The following is a 17,790-nucleotide window of genomic DNA, read 5'->3' as shown; positions in this document are numbered from 1 at the left end:
CAGAGGCTCAAGCAGGAAACGGGGGACTCCCTCTGAATGCAATACTGTCTCTTTTCACCATCACCCTCCTACATGTGTACACTAACACAACTTTAACTCAGACAGCCTACTTTTCGATATACTACATTTATTCACCTTTATGGTAAATGGTAAATGGTTGGCATTCATATAGCGCCTTTATCCAAAGCCCTGTACAATTGATGCTTCTCATTCACCCATTCATACACATCTCACACACCGACGGCGATGGGCTGCCATGCAAGGCGCCAACCAGCTCGTCAGGAGCATTTGGGGGTTAGGTGTCTTGCTCAGGGACACTTCAACACAGCCCGGGCAGGGGATCGAACCGGCAACCCTCCGACTGCCAGACGACTGCTCTTACTGCCTGAGCCATGTCGCCCCCATGTTTATTCAAGAACGAGCATGAAATAAACATTATCAACATTATTAACATTACACGTGCTCTTCATTCTCTACACTCACACACAGGGAATATTCTTGGCAAGGATGATCAATGTGTAGATTTTGTAACTCAAATGACCTTGAAGTGCAGGTTTTGTGAGATAGTATTTATCACAGGTTGTGCTGAAAGCCAGTGCGGCAGTTAACAGAGTGGTGTATCTTTTTTCATTAAGTGTACTTGGTGATTAAAACTGAATATATATTCACTAGGAAACCAGACCCTTAAAAAAAATGTTTTATCTTAAAATACCATTAATCTTCTCATTAATAATGAAGGCATTAAGGTGTTTTTCTGGATGGATCTTTTTTAATAGCCCATAAAGGGATCTTGGTTTCCTTTTACGGGGTACTTGATTTTAGGGGGTTGGTGTGGTTTCAGTGGTAAATTAATGTATAATTAATAATAATAATAATAATAATAATAATAATAATAATAATAATAATAATAATGTATAATTGTCCCTTAATGCCATGTTAAGGGATTTGTATTTCACAGTGATTACGATTGTGATTTCAATTTAATTTATCATTTAATCTCCCAAACATGATGTGACAAAGCTGTTTGTTTACCTGTCAATTGATAATCCAGATCATTGGCACAGATCATTTTGTTAATTCAGTAAAATGAATGAAAACTGGTTGAGACCAATGTTCGGTTTCGAGGGAATGTTTCCACCCCATCTCAACTGGCCTAGCTGAGCTGTATTCACTGTTTTAAGTCACAACCTTCCTACCTCCCTGTCCATGACCTGTCCTGTTCAATATTATTAGGACAACATTGATTTAATCTAGTGCTCCGACAACCCATTCACGCAGTAGAGGCCTAGGCTACAAAAGTGAACTGATAATGTTTAGCTAGCTGGCCTAGGGATAACTAACTTATAAACAAACGATTCCTGCTTATGCATTTGTTTAGATAAAATAATATTGTGGATGTTGATTTTAGTAGTAGTCTGTTCTGAGGTGCCATTCTGAAAGCATTTAGGGAAGGGGTGCCCTTAACAATAAAAAAAACAAACAGCTAACACTCTTTTGTGGACAGACGATTGCCCTCGGATGAAGATAAAAAAAGTTCCTCATGTTAAGTAGCAGCATCTAAAAATGCTGTGGTCCATGTCCCTCTTCTAGAAAGATTTGCCAATAATAATTTTAAAAATAGTATATGAAGGCATCACTGATGGTTATTTTGTTCACTAAACTAAAATTAATGAATACATGAATTCAGTCACTCTATAAAGATTCTTGCTGCACCCACCCTAATGCGAGTTGAAAAATTCTTATTCTTCACGGATAATTAAGTGCTAGACAGTAGCCCTGACCCTTAAACCCCTCTGCTTGCTTTTAAGAGAAAAATGCTTTGGTTATCCATTATCAATGGCCCTGTGGCGAATATATGTAATTATTTTTAAGCCTACCTGATAGGCACACACATTTCTTTTGATTTCACATTTCTGTATTGATCAAATTCCAAAAGTAATAAAAGCTATTCTATAGGCAAAGCGATGATGGATGCCTTCACAATCGATTGCGCTGCAAAGCCAGCTAAGTTCTTAAGGGATTGGAGCCTTTGCTGATAATTTAATTGGCTCTAAAAAGTGAAAATGGGTTCATCTATCCACATAATCCAGGGCAGGCAAGAGCATCGCTACCTCCCACCGGAATGATCATTCTACAGTCTCGGTCCAGTTCTCCAGTTTTGTGCGGTGTTTTTATTCCTTTTTTAAATAAATTACATATTCAGATTGAGCCTTAAATATGTTAAAATATGTCCAGAGTTGAAATGTGACTAAAGGATGGCTTTGTTTGGAAATAGCATTCACTAAATTTCAGTTTGCAGAGTTGCAGAAAGTCCAGGGGTCAGAAATGAGAAGTCCTGCTGTGTGTTTCTTCCACCAGTGAACTCAGCCATCTTATTTACCTAATTAGTTCTGCCTCCTGGCTGGGAAATAGTGCTAATTAGCAAATCCAGTTGATTGGAACAACATTTCCGGGGGAGGACTTCCATTTTCTGATCCTGGATTCCACGCCTCTGCCATTATACAGGTGGCGTCTCCATGGACAGTACGTCTACAGAGCAGGCATCTGCGGTCATAGCATTTTTATTGTCGCTTCTAGTACTGTATGCTTTTGCAGGTAAATCAACAGAATTTGAGTGGAATTGTAGCATCCACTACTATAAATAATCACTTAAGTTGAATAAGCTATTAGTAAACAAGACTGATCAAAGTAAGAGTTTTTAAACATAATTGGTATTAATGGTCGCTATTTGAATTAACTTGTTATGTACTATGCCTCTAATCCCATCCTCAAATAAAGTGCAGTTAATGAAAACTCAATATGGTTTTTAGATCTTGAGAGAATAGTGCCCTGAGACAGTATGTAGTGTAAGTATGTGGAGAGAAAATAAAATGGTTCAGAGAATGCCCTTGGAAGAATCACTTACAGAGATGAAGGCTGTTGCAACATGAGAAGTGGAAGTAAGAGACTTTTTTTTTCTCCTCTCTCAGATCTGGAGAATTTCAGTAGCAAGGCGAGGAGCGTTGTGTCTGTCCGAGAGGGCCAGGCTGTGGTTCTCCTGTGTGGACCCCCTCCTCACTCCGGAGGTACAGTACCCGTCTGCTTTTCTTACAGTTTAAAATGCCCTGTCACCATTCATCACCCAGTAGATAGAATTATGCGCCGATATGCGCTGAAGGGCCTGTTGTCATCATCTAATTCTTACATTGTCAGTCCAGTCTCCATATCCTTAAGTGATGCTTTCAGTTCCTCCTGTTTTCTCTCAAACATCTTTCTGTCACTTTTGACATAATTCCCAAACAGGCACTGTCATGTTCACATTCACATCGCCCAATGTGATCAGAATAATACTCCAGTACTCACTGCTTACTGGACAGAATGACTTTATGTATTTTAGCTCTAGCGTGTTCAGAGAATATTTTTTGTGCCGTTTTTTAGACTGTTTACTCATTTTAGGAAATAAACCATGTACTTACTCTCTGATCTGATCTTTTGTTTTAGTTGTCTTTTTTTGAATGCCGCTCAGGGATTTTCTCTTCATTATCTCCTCAATAATAGGCCTAGCTAGCAGAAAATGTTACAGCCTTTGCTGCTATATGTTCAACATGATATCATTCACTTTCATCGTTTTACTTCACTGCCAGATTCAACGGTAGCTTGGTAGACGCGTAGAGAGGCCCAAAATGACGTGGGGTTTCAGATTCTCAGGATGGTTGGAGGTGTGGTCTATTTGCTTGTAGCCAATAGAGGCCCCTAACTTGTCTTATCAACTATCAATGTTACAGTCAAACCTCCCCGTATTCAATCACATTAATTCATTCAAACATTCAGCAAACATTGTACACTGGCGACCTGTCCTGGGTGTATTTCTGCCTAATACACCCTGGACAGGTCGCCAGTCCATCGCAGGGCATACCCACCATTCACTCACACACTCATACCTACGGACAATTTAGACTCTCCAATCAGCCCTGCTTGTCTTTGGACTGTGGGAGGAAACCAGAGTACCCGGAGGAAACCCATGCAAACATGGGGAGAACATGCAAACTCCACACAGAGAGGCCCTGGCCGACGGGGATTTGAACCCAGGACCTCTCTGCTGTGAGGCGGCAGTGCTACCCACTGCACCATCCGTGCCGCTCAGTCACATCATGTTTTTAAAAAAGAATCAGACTAGGCACAGGCCCCCACACCGCGGGGGCTGTGGTGGTGTGCGTTACACCAGTACCGGTTCCTGTACAGCCATCTAGCATTTTCACAGAAGTGTTTGAATAAACGTGGTTAGCCAGCCATCTAATAAGCTTTGATTGGGAATTGAACCTTGTGGTCCTAGTTTAAACCCAGTCATCCACCATCTCTTCAGCAGCCATACCATCATGCACCCTGCTCCCACCAAATGGCTGAAGCTACTGTAAGTGGCTGTGGGCTTAGTTAGGACTTGGATGGGAGACCTCCTGGGAAAAATAAGTTGCTGCTGGAAGTGGTGTTGGTGGGCCAGTAGGGGGCGATCTTCCCCCTGGGAAAATTTCCCCCCAATGCCCCAGCGCAGTGATTGGGGACACTGTGATGTAAGAGATGTGATCTTTTGAATGAGACGTTAAACCAAGATCCTGACTCACTGTGGTCATTAAAGATGAGCAGAGAGTAGGAGCTTCCCCAGTGTCCTGGCTAAATGGTGCTAAACAGCAACCGTGATCACCCAGGTGGGTGCTACACATTGGTGGTGATTGAGGCGAGTTTCCCCCTCATCACTGTAAAGCCCTTTGAGTGTCTAGAAGAGTGTTATGCTGTATAAATGCAGTGATCTATCTGTCTATTTATCTTTTCCTCTAGTTCTAATGTGTACAAACACAGAAGGTGTTACGTGACTGAACATATTGAGCAATGACACCAGCATCAAAGCTGTTCACAGAAAAGCCATCTTTCAAATGAAAAGCATCTGTGTGTCATTCAAAGTGCCAACTGCAGGGGTCTAACCCTTCACGCCACACAGGGTGCATTAAGCTAGTATAGAACAGAGCACAACTCACTAATATACATATATATTGATTGACAAATCCAGAGGATTTATTTTATTGTATTTGATATTTATTGTATTTTATTATTTTTCATTCATAAGTCATATTATTTTTAGCTGTTACTTGTGTTGCCAGTTACTTCACTGACCTTCAGCGTGTGCCACTTAGCTTTATGTTAATGCTAATTAGGCTATTAATCTCATATTAACACCTGTTGCACACAACTGTTGCACTCTCTCTCTGACACACACACACACACACACACACACACACAGACATGTACACACTCTCTCACTTGGAGCCACACTCTTCAGCGTTAAAACGAGTCAGCAAGGGAGTTTGTGCAGAAACTAATTTTCTACTTTATCGGTGAATTGCGGCGAGCCAGCAGGGGGGCAACTTAATATTTGAGGAGAGCAGTAGGTAATAAAGGCATCAGTCGCGCTAAAGAAGAGTCCACGGTGTGGCTCCGAGGCAGCGTTTATCCCGCCACACAGCTGTGCGACCGCTCATCTGTGGGCCGCTGATTAACAAACCCTCAAAGTCCCCGTACTCCTGTCGGGGAGCTAGCATCCTGCGCCACCAGCACAATTTCACGCCGGCTCGACGCCATTTTCAGACTCAACGTTTCCAACCGAATCAATGGCCAGGAGCGATCCAGACGGCGCAATTTCACAGTTAACCCCGTCGTATTTTACACACGCCTTCATCTTTTTATGTCTCGTTCTTTAAGCCTCTTAAATGCTTCTTGCTTGTGTGTTTGGCGGGATTTCCTCATATCGTACAGCTGTTTCAAGGTTTAGAGCAAATACGCCATTATCTTGAAGGCTGTGAATAAACCTTTTTTCGAGTTACCTTTAGTAATAAATCTGTGTCCTAAAGTAGCAGTTCAAACGCTTAATACTTCAAAGGTTCGGTAACATTATTTTGGCAGGAGCATGGAATATGACACATTAGTGGCAAGCTTCGAACTGGTAAATGACTGCTGTTTATGTGTACGCATGCTTGCGTGTGTGTGTGCTCGTGCGCGTGTGTGTGTCTCGTTATTAACGGGATAATATGGATAAAAATGTGGTTTAGAGTGTCATTGTGAGATTGTAATGGAAAGCCATATCATTCCATCAGTTGTAGGTACAGTTAAATCCCCAGTGTGCATTGCATGATTCTGACAGAGGATTGAAGATTACACACCTCCAGGCCCTCCAGTTGCAGTGAGACCAGAGCCCTTTAGCAGAACACACCGTGATAGTCTCTAATCATGAGGGGTCTGTCACTCTCCTTCCATTCCACATTAATGGTTTTAATTCACTTTTTCCCTGAAGAAAGTGAGTGGAAGTGAACCCCAAACTGTCCAAGCAATGGAAAGGTAGCTGTAGGACATAATATATTTTGGCACACTGAAAAGCTCTCTCATGCTCTCTCTCTCTCTCTCTCTCTCTCTCTCCTTTGCTCACTTGCTCTCTCTCTCTCATGCTCTCTTCCTCATTCTCTTGCTCTCTTTCTCTCTCATTCTCTCTCCCTAACTCTCTTGCTCTCTCACTCCCTCCCTCTCTTTCTCTCTCTCATACACACACACACACACACACATTAAAGTTTATAATTTGGTGATGGTGTCCCTGAATGTTGAAGCTCTCTGTCCTTTTCACTCTTCTTAAGTGGAGCTTCTTTGTAAAGCCTGTCAGATCAAATGGTGGCACAACGTATATCACAATGACATGTTTGAAGCTTCAAATTACTCCTCAGTCTGTGTGATTGGAGGATGTCGGTCAAAGTGACCTTGCTGCTGTCAAGTAGGCTCAACTGAACACAAGAAGAAATGAATTAAGTATCAATCTCGCCATTTGATTAAAGAACACAATGCAATGTATAATACATCTTTCAAAGGTACGTAAAACCTTTGTCTGTCATTCATGGAACATAATTATAGAGATTTGAAGTTGCCTCGACCCTGCTTTTGGAGAGCCTTAAAAGCAGTACCCAAATGAGACCCAATTAACCAGGTGATGTAAGTTAACTGTGTAATCACCTGCTCAAATTGATTAATTAAGTCCATTATAATCCCAAAAAGCAGCAGACCTTGTCGCCCTCCAGGGTCTGTGGTTAGAGACTACTGGTTTAGAACATGCCCTAATAGCCAAAACAACAGTCAGCAGCAAAAGGCCATTGACCATATCCTGATATATTATTCTTTTTCAGGGGTACTGTACCTTCATAAAGATTACCATGCCAAATGGAAGTTGCCTTGACAGATTCTGCATTCCCCACTGACTACAAAATACAACACTGGCTGCAAGATATTACAAAAGTCCTTACATGCTTTTATTGCCTATTTGTTTCCTTTCAGAGATAAAATACTCCTGGGTTTTCAACGGACGCGCAGACTTCCTCCAGCAAGACACCCGTCGCTTCGTTTCGCAGAAGACGGGAAACCTGTACATCGCCAAGGTGGAGCCCTCGGACGTGGGCAACTACACCTGCGTGGTGAGGAGCGCGATGACCAACGCCACGGCCTACAGCTCGCCGACGCCCGTGGTGCTGCGTCGTGACGGTGAGGGTCGTCCGGCCGGCCCGTGGTCCTCGCAGCGGGGAAACCGAGGCCGTAAATCAGCCGTCTGCGCTGTGACGCGCATCGTCTTTCCTCACCCGCGGTGTCGAAGGTTTATTCACGGCCTGTCAGCACCGTACCCAGACACGTGCTCTAAGGAGCGGGGGGGGTGGGGGGGGCGAGGACAATAAACACCGCCGCCTGATGCCCCAGGAGAGAAGGGAGGCGCCTCCGATGTGCGCGCGTGCACGCGCGCTAAGTAGAGTTCTGACGCACACATGGAAATGCGGATACGCATGACTGGACTCATTCTCGAAGTACACGTGGGTTCACCTCGCCCTGACTTCTGATCGCGTGTATGTAATAAGCCCATTCTTTCAATCCGTGTCCTTCAAACACCCAAGTCCTTCAAACACCAAAGCTATCAACTTCTCATCTCAGCAGAGGTGTTAAATCCAGGTTCAGAAAATAAAAGTCCTCCCGAGCATTTTGTTCCAACTACCTGGATTTGTTCATTAGCACAGTTCTTCATCCAGCAGGTAGAACTAATGAGTGACATCAGCTGAGTAGAAACACCCGGTAGTTTAACTTTCTGACCCCCGGATTTTACACCTCTGCATCCCAGGCTATAAAAGCCTACGATAGTGCCGATGATGGAACTTCAGCAAGGCGAGTTTAATGTTTGTCTCTATGTCCTTTTATTTGTTTATTCCTCAACGCTTGCAGCTGTCATGGGGGAGTATGAGCCGAAGATAGAGGTCCAGTTTGCTGAGACCAATCACGTCGCCAAAGGATCGTCAGTAAAATTGGAGTGCTTCGCCTTAGGAAAGTAAGTCTCGTCTGTCAGCATCACGTGAGCTCAAGCCTGTTAGGAGAGACAAGACCAGCGCTACACAGCTCCACGTCCTGCGGGCCGCAGTGTCTGTAGGTATCTGCTCCTACCGTGCGCTGCACTACCTGATTTCACTAATTAGCTTATTATCTGAACCAAGCAGGTGAACTTATTTGAAATCAGCTTGTGTAGCGCACAGTTGAAGCAAATACCAGCAGACACCGTGGCTTGCAGGACTTGTAGTTCAGTAAAATGGTAAATGGTTGGCATTTATATAGCGCCTTTATCCAAAGCGCTGTACAATTGATGCTTCTCATTCACCCATTCATACACACATTCACACACCAACGGTGATTGGCTGCCGTGCAAGGCACCAACCAGCTCATCAGGAGTCTTAGGTGTCTTGCTCAGGGACACTTCGACACAGCCCGGGCAGGGGATCGCCCTGAGCCATGTCGCCCCAGTAACGCTGGACTAGAGAGAGTCATTGCGAATGTTAGCTTTGTCAGTGAATGCATATGCATAATAATCAATTTTTACTGGATTCAGCTAAAATTAAGTCTGCAATACTTGCATGTGTGCAGTTGGGAATTTGTGGATAACTGTCATGGTGAATACACTCTAAAATGCAATGAAAGTATTGAAATTATAGGCTCGGTCTTTGTTTATGAATTACATTTCTATATGGCACTCTTAAAAACTCTTTCAAAGGCCCTGCAGATGTCATGTTTTCTGTAGCTCAGAAGGCTAATCTTGCACAATATGAATGGCTCTGGTAAACAATCCAGGTGCGGATCCAGTGTCTCCTGTTTAGCAGTGATACTGTATCTGTCTGAAAGACGCATTGTCTGGATACGCAGAACTATGCAGCGTATGGCTGATATGACATTTGTGCTTGACCTGATCTAGCCCCGTACCAGTCATCACGTGGAGAAGAGCAGATGGAAATCCTTTTCCTGGCAAGATTAAAATCAACAACTCCAACGGCGTCCTAGAAATCCCATATTTCCGACCAGAGGATGCGGGTTTATACGAATGCATTGCACAGAACTCCCGAGGACGAAATGTTGCCAAGGGTCAACTGATTTTCTACGGTACAGCCAACCTGCAATTACTCATCATGTCCCTTGACCTTCAGTAAATAATAATTATTTGCGTATGCACACAGTAAAAACAAACATAAATCCCTAACTAATGTATATATTTGCAATGTATACTATTTTTGATGCCGTTTGTGTCATTTTCTTTTTTTTTTTTCTTTTTTTTTATGATCGCATTTCTGTTGCATGTAAATAAATGGCATTCAGATTAAATGCCTGATAATTAAATATTCCTAATGGCTGCCTAGCTGGAGTTGCAGTTGTTTTTATTGTCAAAGTTCAGCAAAGCAAGTCTAATTAAATGGCACTTCAGCTAATTATAAAGTCTGAGTTTAATAACAATTTTCTCGCTCTGTGAGTGGGTATTATGGAGACAGGATAATCTGGAATTAATTTGTACCAATTAACCTTTCTGTTTTGTGGTTTTTGAGGATGCTAAGCTCTTGCTTGCCAACATGAATGTTGCTGTTAGCCAGTTGAGCATAAAAAAAAAATAGAATAACACTTGCAGCTTGCGGCAATATCTGCCAGCCCATTCACTTTACTGCAATGCTGGGCTATGGTTTGTGACATTCAAGTTATGAGAGTTTTGGTCCTGGGAATCAGTCGAGCCATCTGACCACAATGTGCTTTGTACCTAGCTTTGTGTAACAAATATACTGCTTAAAGACAAAAGCCCAAAAGGTGCATTGTAAGCTTGAATAGAGGTCCTTTATGAGATTTTTCTCTGTAAGGTTTTCCTTTATGACAGGTCAGCAAAAGCTAGCGGGAATAATTTATCAGTGTTTCTGTTTTCAGATGTGGAAAATCTGCATTGGGCTCAGACTCTGAGAGATACCTATATGTCTATTGAAGCGGACCTTCTGTGGGAGTGCCGGGCAAGCGGGAAGCCTAAGCCATCATACAGGTGGCTGAGGAACGGGAAACCTCTGGACCTTGATGTAAGAGAGAATCGTTGATCCATCTGTTCAACAAAGCATTTGCTTTAATGTTATTCCCATTCATATATGTGATGACCCTTCCATGTCTCCCTTACCTGCTGAAGCTGATGTCCAGTCCACTGATTACTGTATGATATATCAGCACATTTACTGTAGGTGATGTCGCTGTTTACAATTTATCCTGTTTAATAGCATTTAAAATCATGCTTAATACTGCGCTTAGAAGTAGGGAAGGGCCCTGACTGCATACTGATACAAGATTATGTCAGTCACGTGAGATGACTGAATGTAAAAACAGGCAAAAATAACTTTTTACTGTAGCCATACTCAGTGTATTAATGTACTCTTTTTTTCAATTATCACCAGGACAGGATACAGGTAGAAGGTGGCAGATTAACCATTGCTAAACTAACCCTGATGGACTCTGGCATGTATCAGTGTTTGGCTGAGAATGACCACGGAGTGATTTACGCCAGTGCTGAACTCAAGGTTGTTGGTAAGAGTGAAGCATTAATTCTAGTGATTCTCCTTGAACAGACAGGGTGACAGGGACAGATTTAGCATGCACGCACACACCCATATACTCACACACACGCACACACCCATACATTCACACACACACACACACACACACAATCTATCATACACACACATGCACTCTCTCATACTCACACACTCACTCTTGTCTACACTCGCATGCGCACACACACGTACTCACACACTCATACATTCGCTCTCACACACACTCACACTCACACACACTCATACACGCATGCATGTGCATACATAAACACACACACGTGCATGTGCACACACTAACACTCACGCACACACACACACACCATCATCATCATCATCCACAGTCATTCTCACAGAGTTATTTCTCTGTAGATATTGCACTGCCCATTTGAGCTGCATGTTGTCTCCTTAGTCTGTGGCCTAGATACTCAAATCTGGGCCTGGAGGCCATTGGCTTGCTTCCCCTTTCTGCCTTATTATTAATTGACTGATTAATGCCACTGACTGGCCGGAGACGCGTCTCACCTCGGGTCCGGGGTCTAAATCAGTCTGGTTAGAGTGGGAGAGCGAAAAGCAGCGGGCCTACTGGCCCAGAGGGGTGGGTTTGAGTGCCCCTGGTTTATGGGCTCAAATGTGTTTTTCTGTCTCAGCCTCTCCGCCAGATTTCTCCAAGAGGCCGGTGAAGAAGTCCACGCTGGTCCAGAGAGGTGGAGAGGTAGTGATGGAGTGCCGTCCGCACGCCTCTCCCAGAGCCTCCTATTCCTGGAGGAAGGGTGGAGACTTCCTGAGAAACAGCACGAGGTACAGTACGTAGAGCAGTGCTGATCAGGCTACACGTATCACAGCCCGATGTGACTTTCCATTAGATCGGGCTTGGCTATTGCCACATACTGTACTGAGGAAACATGTAGTACGGCTGCTCTCTAATTAGGTGATGCCCTCTGTTTATAAGGGGACCTTGTCATGAATAAGAAACCGTACCCTTCTTTCTGTGGAAATAGGTTTTGTTTTGCTTGACCTCACTTGGATGTGAGCTTGATTTGTCTCGTTGGCGGACTTCTGCTGGACTGGCAAATGAGAGCTACAGAGAACTTCCACAGGGGAAATATCTGATATTTGCAACATTGGCTCATGGCTGACTAGTTTTATCCCGCACAGACCAGCCATGTCACACTTTTGAGTGTGACTAACTACAGTGTGGATTTTCAAGGTCATAAGGCCATTTACTGCCTTGGTCTTTGCCCTGACCTCTACCCGGGGCAACTTCACGCTGCTGGTGACAGGTACTAACCTCAGGCAAAGTGCTAGACCCCCACCCCACCCCCCCCCCTGAAAAGGCAACACACTACAAAGTGAGTGCATTCTGAGTAGAGCAGGAGGTTGAATGAAGTACGGTAAGAGGCTCTTTGTGGCGATCCACCAGGGCCTGCAAGGTCACAGAGCAGGTTATGATTTCATCTCTTTTCCCCTCAGAGGTCTCCAACATCGACTCAGAGAGGGAGAGGGGAGAAGGGAGAGAGAGGCAGTGAGAGAGGGGAGATGCAGGAGGGGGGGAGGGGGGGAGAGAGAACAAGTGAAAGAGGGTGAGAAAGAGGGGGAGAGAGGGAGGAGATAGAGTGAGGGAGAGAGAGCAAGTGAAAGAGGGTGAGAGAGTGAAGAAAGAGGGGAGAGAGGGGGAGAGGGGGGAAGGGAAGGAGAGGGGGAGTGTGAGAGGGCAAAAGAGAGAGAGGGAGTGAGAGAGGGGGAGTGTGAGAGGGGGGGAAAGAGAGAGGGAGTGAGAAAGGGGGGAGGGGGAGGGGGAGAGAGAGGGAATGAGAGAGAGGGGAAGAGGGAGGGGGAGAGCGGGGGAAGAGAGACGAGGGGGAGTGTGTGAGAGAGGGAGAGAGAGGGAAAGAGGGAGTGAGAGAGGGAGGAGGGGGGAGAGAGAGGGAACATGAGAGAGAGGGGGAAAGAGAGAGAGGATGAACTGAGATAGCTTATTTTCTCCTCCCTGCTGTTTAATGCATCACGCTGCTCTCCCCAGCATATGCCGTGGCTTGCGAAGCGTGCTCCTCTTAGATGAAGTGCAAACAGCAGGCCTCATCCTCTCTGTTCTCCTCTGTCTGCTCGTCTTTCCCAGCCCCGGTGCAGTCAATACGCATCGCCACATTTCTCCACTTGTTTCCTAAATCACTGGACCAGCCCCAACATGCAAAGAAAAAGCATTGATTGGTTCCCACAGTCCACTGAGGTGGTCACAGAGAGAAGCTGAACACAGCGATTATGCAGTCATTGCTTCTGGCCCAGAATATAGATGCATCCCTGTGGTTAGAAAATGCCTTGGAAAAAACAAATATTTTCTTTACATTTATTTGTTTTACAACTCATTACCCTTCAGGTCCTGGCCTCGGTGTGCATTCATAACTCAATGTTTGATGTTTTCATCCATAAATCTGAGTAAAGCACTCATTGATTTCTGGGATTTGGCTTCGGCATAATAAAATGAATACATAAATAAATACATATTTATTTGTTTAAGTGCTGTGGTGTGTTGTGAAATCGTTTGATTTTTGAGCTCATGGCCTTGAAGCGTTTGGATTATAGAGATGGTGGTGCTTATGTACGGTAGCTTGTCTTCAACGCTTGTTTAAGAACTCAAGTTACTGATGTGGAAATGTGCTAGCATGGGGCAAATCGAGGGGGTGGCCAGGGGTGACCAGTGCTTGGGCTATTTGCAAAAATATAATTCCCTCATGTAGAAGATGAGCGTTAATTGTTAATTGTTAAAGTTTTATGATATTAGCTTCCAAACTATGTTGCAAAGTTAGGTCAGTTAGTGTGAAGGAAAAGAAAAACATAGGATATCGAACATTATCAGAGAGGACAGTTCCCTGTTCTGTATTTTACTGCGTGCCACCCTCTAAAAAGCCCTTGCCCTTCTACGGCCGTCCCATTCAGAGTTCCGTGCTGGCGCCCCTGCGCTAATGGTTCGGGTTTTACTCTAACAATGGTACGTATTCGATCCCCACAAAGAGCGTAGTCTCGCTGTCTTCAGTGATTTAGATATAAGGTTTTCTCCTGCTATCCCTTACATCTTGGGGATTTCAGTCAGACCAGACAGCACTCTTGCGAGTGAGACGGCTCTATGTTCGTATCTCATTTCATTACCTTTCAGAAATGGCTTTTAGCGGGCCGATAGCATCGCACACATGTTGTATGATGATAAGGCAGCAGGTGAAGATTCATTTCATTTTGAATCATCTCCTCATAATGCACCCTACCCCTCCCTCCCCGGCCTCAGTGTCCCACCACGCTATTAATATACACACATTTAATCTTTTCTGCTGTCAATACTGCCGCAGCCCCACCGCAAATCTCTTCTGCTTTAAACAAGAAAATTGCTCTGTGCGAGAATTTTTTCCCTCATTTTTTTCTCTCAAATGTGAAAGCCTGCTCCCACTGACTGCGGCTTGACGGACAGGTGGCGTTTTTCATTCGCTGACGGGAAATGTGTCTGAAAACCAGAGGGGCTAATTTCAGATTGGCTCTTTCATTTGCATACGCCTTCTTTCTCTGAAGGTTTAAGTGGTTTTTAAATGTCGGGTCGTTCACGCGTACAAAAAAAAGGGTGCGTTTAAGAGAAATTAAAGGTATTTGAACTCCCGACTCCCCTTCCCCCAAACGTCCTCCTCGAGTTTACAAATCCTCTCTCCCCCCCGTATGAGCTTTGGTTAATGTTTCGGCGTCTTTTCTGCCTCTGATAGTTTTTCTGCATGTTTTCTCTGTAATCAGGCAGACTCTCCTGGAGGACGGGAGTCTCCGGATCACCAACGTGAGCAAATCGGACGGAGGCCGGTACACTTGCGTGGCCAGGAATCCTTTTGGAACATCTAGCAGCACAGGGAGCGTGGTGGTAAAAGGTACGTTTTTTTGGCAGAACTCACTGGCTTTTAAGCAGATGGTTTAAAACCAGCAAGAAAAAAAATCTAATAACCCAAGCATGAAATTGATAATGAAATATATAGTTGTTTTATGTTCCTGCTGGCCTGACAGAGGCATAACTCATCCCGGGTCTTGGCAGCTGTGAGTTATTGGTCACACAGCAAAATGGAGAAAATCTCTGCCATCTTTTGTGGAAAATAGTCTGCCGTTCCTTCCTCTAGCCCTCAAACTTTGCAGTTTTAATTAAGAAAAGTGCAGCTGTAGCTATTTCACAATTTAGTTGCCTTAATAACTGAGGGTTACACATACTTTTTATATCATTTGATTGACTGAGTGCAAATAGTCTCTTTTTTTCAGCTTCAAGGTCTCGGTAAAATTCAATACCGTTTTTATGTGCTACTATTTGAAATTGAGACATTTCAATACACAAGGTTGTGACATTTCAGAACAGACCCTGGTAGCTCCGCGGTAGGGCAAACCAGAGGCCTCATTACTAGAAATCAGGCCTTGTTTTAACGAGGATTTCTTTTTTAATTAGGCATCAATCGCTTGCTCTTTATGATTCATACACGCTATGCCACAGTCAGACAAAATAAATGCATTTACGTAAGCTTCGAAAGGTCACTTTAATCCATCCCGCGTACCTCATGAATTTTTAAAGGGACATCTGTTTCTCCGTTGGGACCCTGACAAGTTTCAGCGTCGCACACATGATAGCTCTACAAGCCTTTGTTTCCTCCCTCCTCCCCGTCATTAGAACCCTGCTCATGCCAAGGGAAAAAAAACATTTTCAAAAAATACAGCACGCGCTCACAAAATATGTGTTCAGAAAGCGCTCTCAGGCACTTCTGTGTGGGACATCCTTTAGTTGTCTTTGTACCTTTGCCCATTCGCACACTCGGGAATTTTTCTTGCAGCCGGAAGGATGCCCACTAATACCCCAGGCAGGGAATTGCTTTTTTAACCGTTGAACGCATCGCTTCGACTACGTTCTGTCACCGTATAAACGTGTAACATTTAAAATCTAAGCGCTTTTTCGTCCGCCCCTACCCAACCCCCCGGCTAATGACATCCGCTACAGGTATAAATCACGTAATATTACGGTGTGCTTGGTGTTCATCATCTGTGTCCAGGAGAATAGACTTAATAGCCTTGTGAGAAAACTTCAGTGAAGTTTGTTTGATTAATCATTCCCAGGGGGACCTGAGCGGCTCCTGTTTGTTCCAGGTGGTGTTTTCTAATGCCGATTACTTCATTAATGTGTGTCCTGCGGTGTTCTTAGCTAGTGGTGTAAATGTCATCAGTGATGTATATAACCAGCCATCTGCACCGCTAATGTACCAGGTAGTGTCTCGGTCACCACTGTGAGGTAGATTCATTTTCATTTTTAAGGCTCACTTCTCATTGTGCGTGTCTCTAGGCAGCCTTTTACCTGTTCCAACAATACACGTGTACGCGTTTGTGCCGTTATCGTACTGGAACACACATGAGGTGTGCTGAATGCCACGGTTTATTAGAAGAAACAAAACATGCATATATAAATAAGCTTAAATTAAATAAACTAGCTTGCACTGCAGGCACACCCTGCTGAAATAAAAACAGTTCAAGCTAGGTTTTGAAACAGCTGGCAGCTGCTTGACCTGTTTAGACAAGATTCCCAGCTCGACATGGTTCAGCTGATTGACCAGTTCAGACCAGTTCCCAGCTTGACATGGTTTGACCAGCTCAAGCTATGTTTTGAAACAGACAAGCTACCAGCACTAGCTGGTGGACCAGCTCATACCCAGTTAGGCCAGCTTCATGCCCAGGCATGCTGTACTGTAGCTGGATTTTACAGCAGGGCATGACTGCACTGTTGTTGTTTTTTTGCAGAACCCACGAAGATCATAGTTCCTCCCCTGAACATGGACGCCACCGTGGGGGAGAGCATCGTTCTACCATGTGAAGTGTCCAAAGACCCCTCCCTGGACCCCACGTTCAAGTGGTTCTTCAACGGGAAATTAATTGATTTCCACAGACAGGATCACTTTGAAATGATCGGAGGAGTACGTATTGGAAAAGGCGCTCAAACAGATTGAGCACACACACACAACGCTCCACTCAACAAGTGCAAACAGTTTTGTTGATTAAACAATAGACACAGGCGCAGCGCAGCGTCTGAGGGAGATGGACCGTCATTAAGTCTCACGCGATAGATCGCGGTCTCGTGAACGGAGAAGCACACACTTGCTTGATTGCCGGATTTATTTCCTTATCTGTTGAACACACAATGGCCTACCGTAACTATCTACACGGGACTGGCGATGTCAGCCCTCTGCATCATCATAGGAGCGGTTAAAATTCAGGGAACGGTTGAGCTGAAGAGAATCGTTATTGCCGTTCCACTGCTGCTCTCTGCACCACTGGTGCGGGTAGGCCTGGGATGTTCTTACTGGGGGCGAAATGAGAATCTGCTTCTGGGCCGGCGCCGATAAGAACGAGCCCAACACCCAGTTCAGCACCTCCGTGTGATTGGCTAGCCTGCCGCACCGAGGGAGAGGGCAGGCAACAGAAAGGAACAGTTCCAGCTTATGGTTTTAAGTCTAAATAGAATTGACATGATCCTGACCCAACCTGAAAGATGTGCTTTTCTGTCCTTATTCTTGCCTTTTTATTAGTTAATATTTAAGTGGTCACATAAATAAATTAATGACCCCGCTGAAAACAACAGCTCAAGCTGCCAGCTCGACGTGGTTTAGCTGGTTGACCAATCCCAACCAGCTCCCAGCTTGACGTGGTTTAGCTGGTTGACCAATCCCAACCAGCTCCCAGCTTGACGTGGTTTAGCTGGTTGACCAGTCCCAACCAGCTCCCAGCTCGACGTGGTTTAGCTGGTTGACCAGTTCCAACCTGCTCCCAGCTTGACATGGTTATGAAACAGCCGGTAGCTGATTGA

At 44.5% G+C, this 17,790-nt stretch overlaps 1 protein-coding gene across 1 annotated transcript in view; it reads left to right on the top strand.

Annotated features, from left to right (window-relative positions):
• The window catches only part of LOC133109767 (contactin-4), a 101,234-nt gene that overhangs the window by 69,701 nt on the left and 13,743 nt on the right, over window positions 1–17,790 (top strand). Inside the window, exons 5-13 of the mRNA XM_061219340.1 lie at window positions 2,970–3,065; window positions 7,342–7,545; window positions 8,269–8,371; window positions 9,284–9,468; window positions 10,273–10,415; window positions 10,782–10,911; window positions 11,585–11,735; window positions 14,706–14,833; window positions 16,728–16,900. Of these exons, the coding sequence (XP_061075324.1) occupies window positions 2,970–3,065; window positions 7,342–7,545; window positions 8,269–8,371; window positions 9,284–9,468; window positions 10,273–10,415; window positions 10,782–10,911; window positions 11,585–11,735; window positions 14,706–14,833; window positions 16,728–16,900 (1,313 nt within the window). The remainder of the gene's footprint in view (window positions 1–2,969; window positions 3,066–7,341; window positions 7,546–8,268; window positions 8,372–9,283; window positions 9,469–10,272; window positions 10,416–10,781; window positions 10,912–11,584; window positions 11,736–14,705; window positions 14,834–16,727; window positions 16,901–17,790) is intronic.

The sequence above is a fragment of the Conger conger genome, chromosome 14 (genome assembly GCF_963514075.1).
Source record: "Conger conger chromosome 14, fConCon1.1, whole genome shotgun sequence".
NCBI classification, from domain to species: domain Eukaryota; kingdom Metazoa; phylum Chordata; class Actinopteri; order Anguilliformes; family Congridae; genus Conger; species Conger conger.
This window is presented reverse-complemented; position numbering and strand designations above follow the sequence as displayed.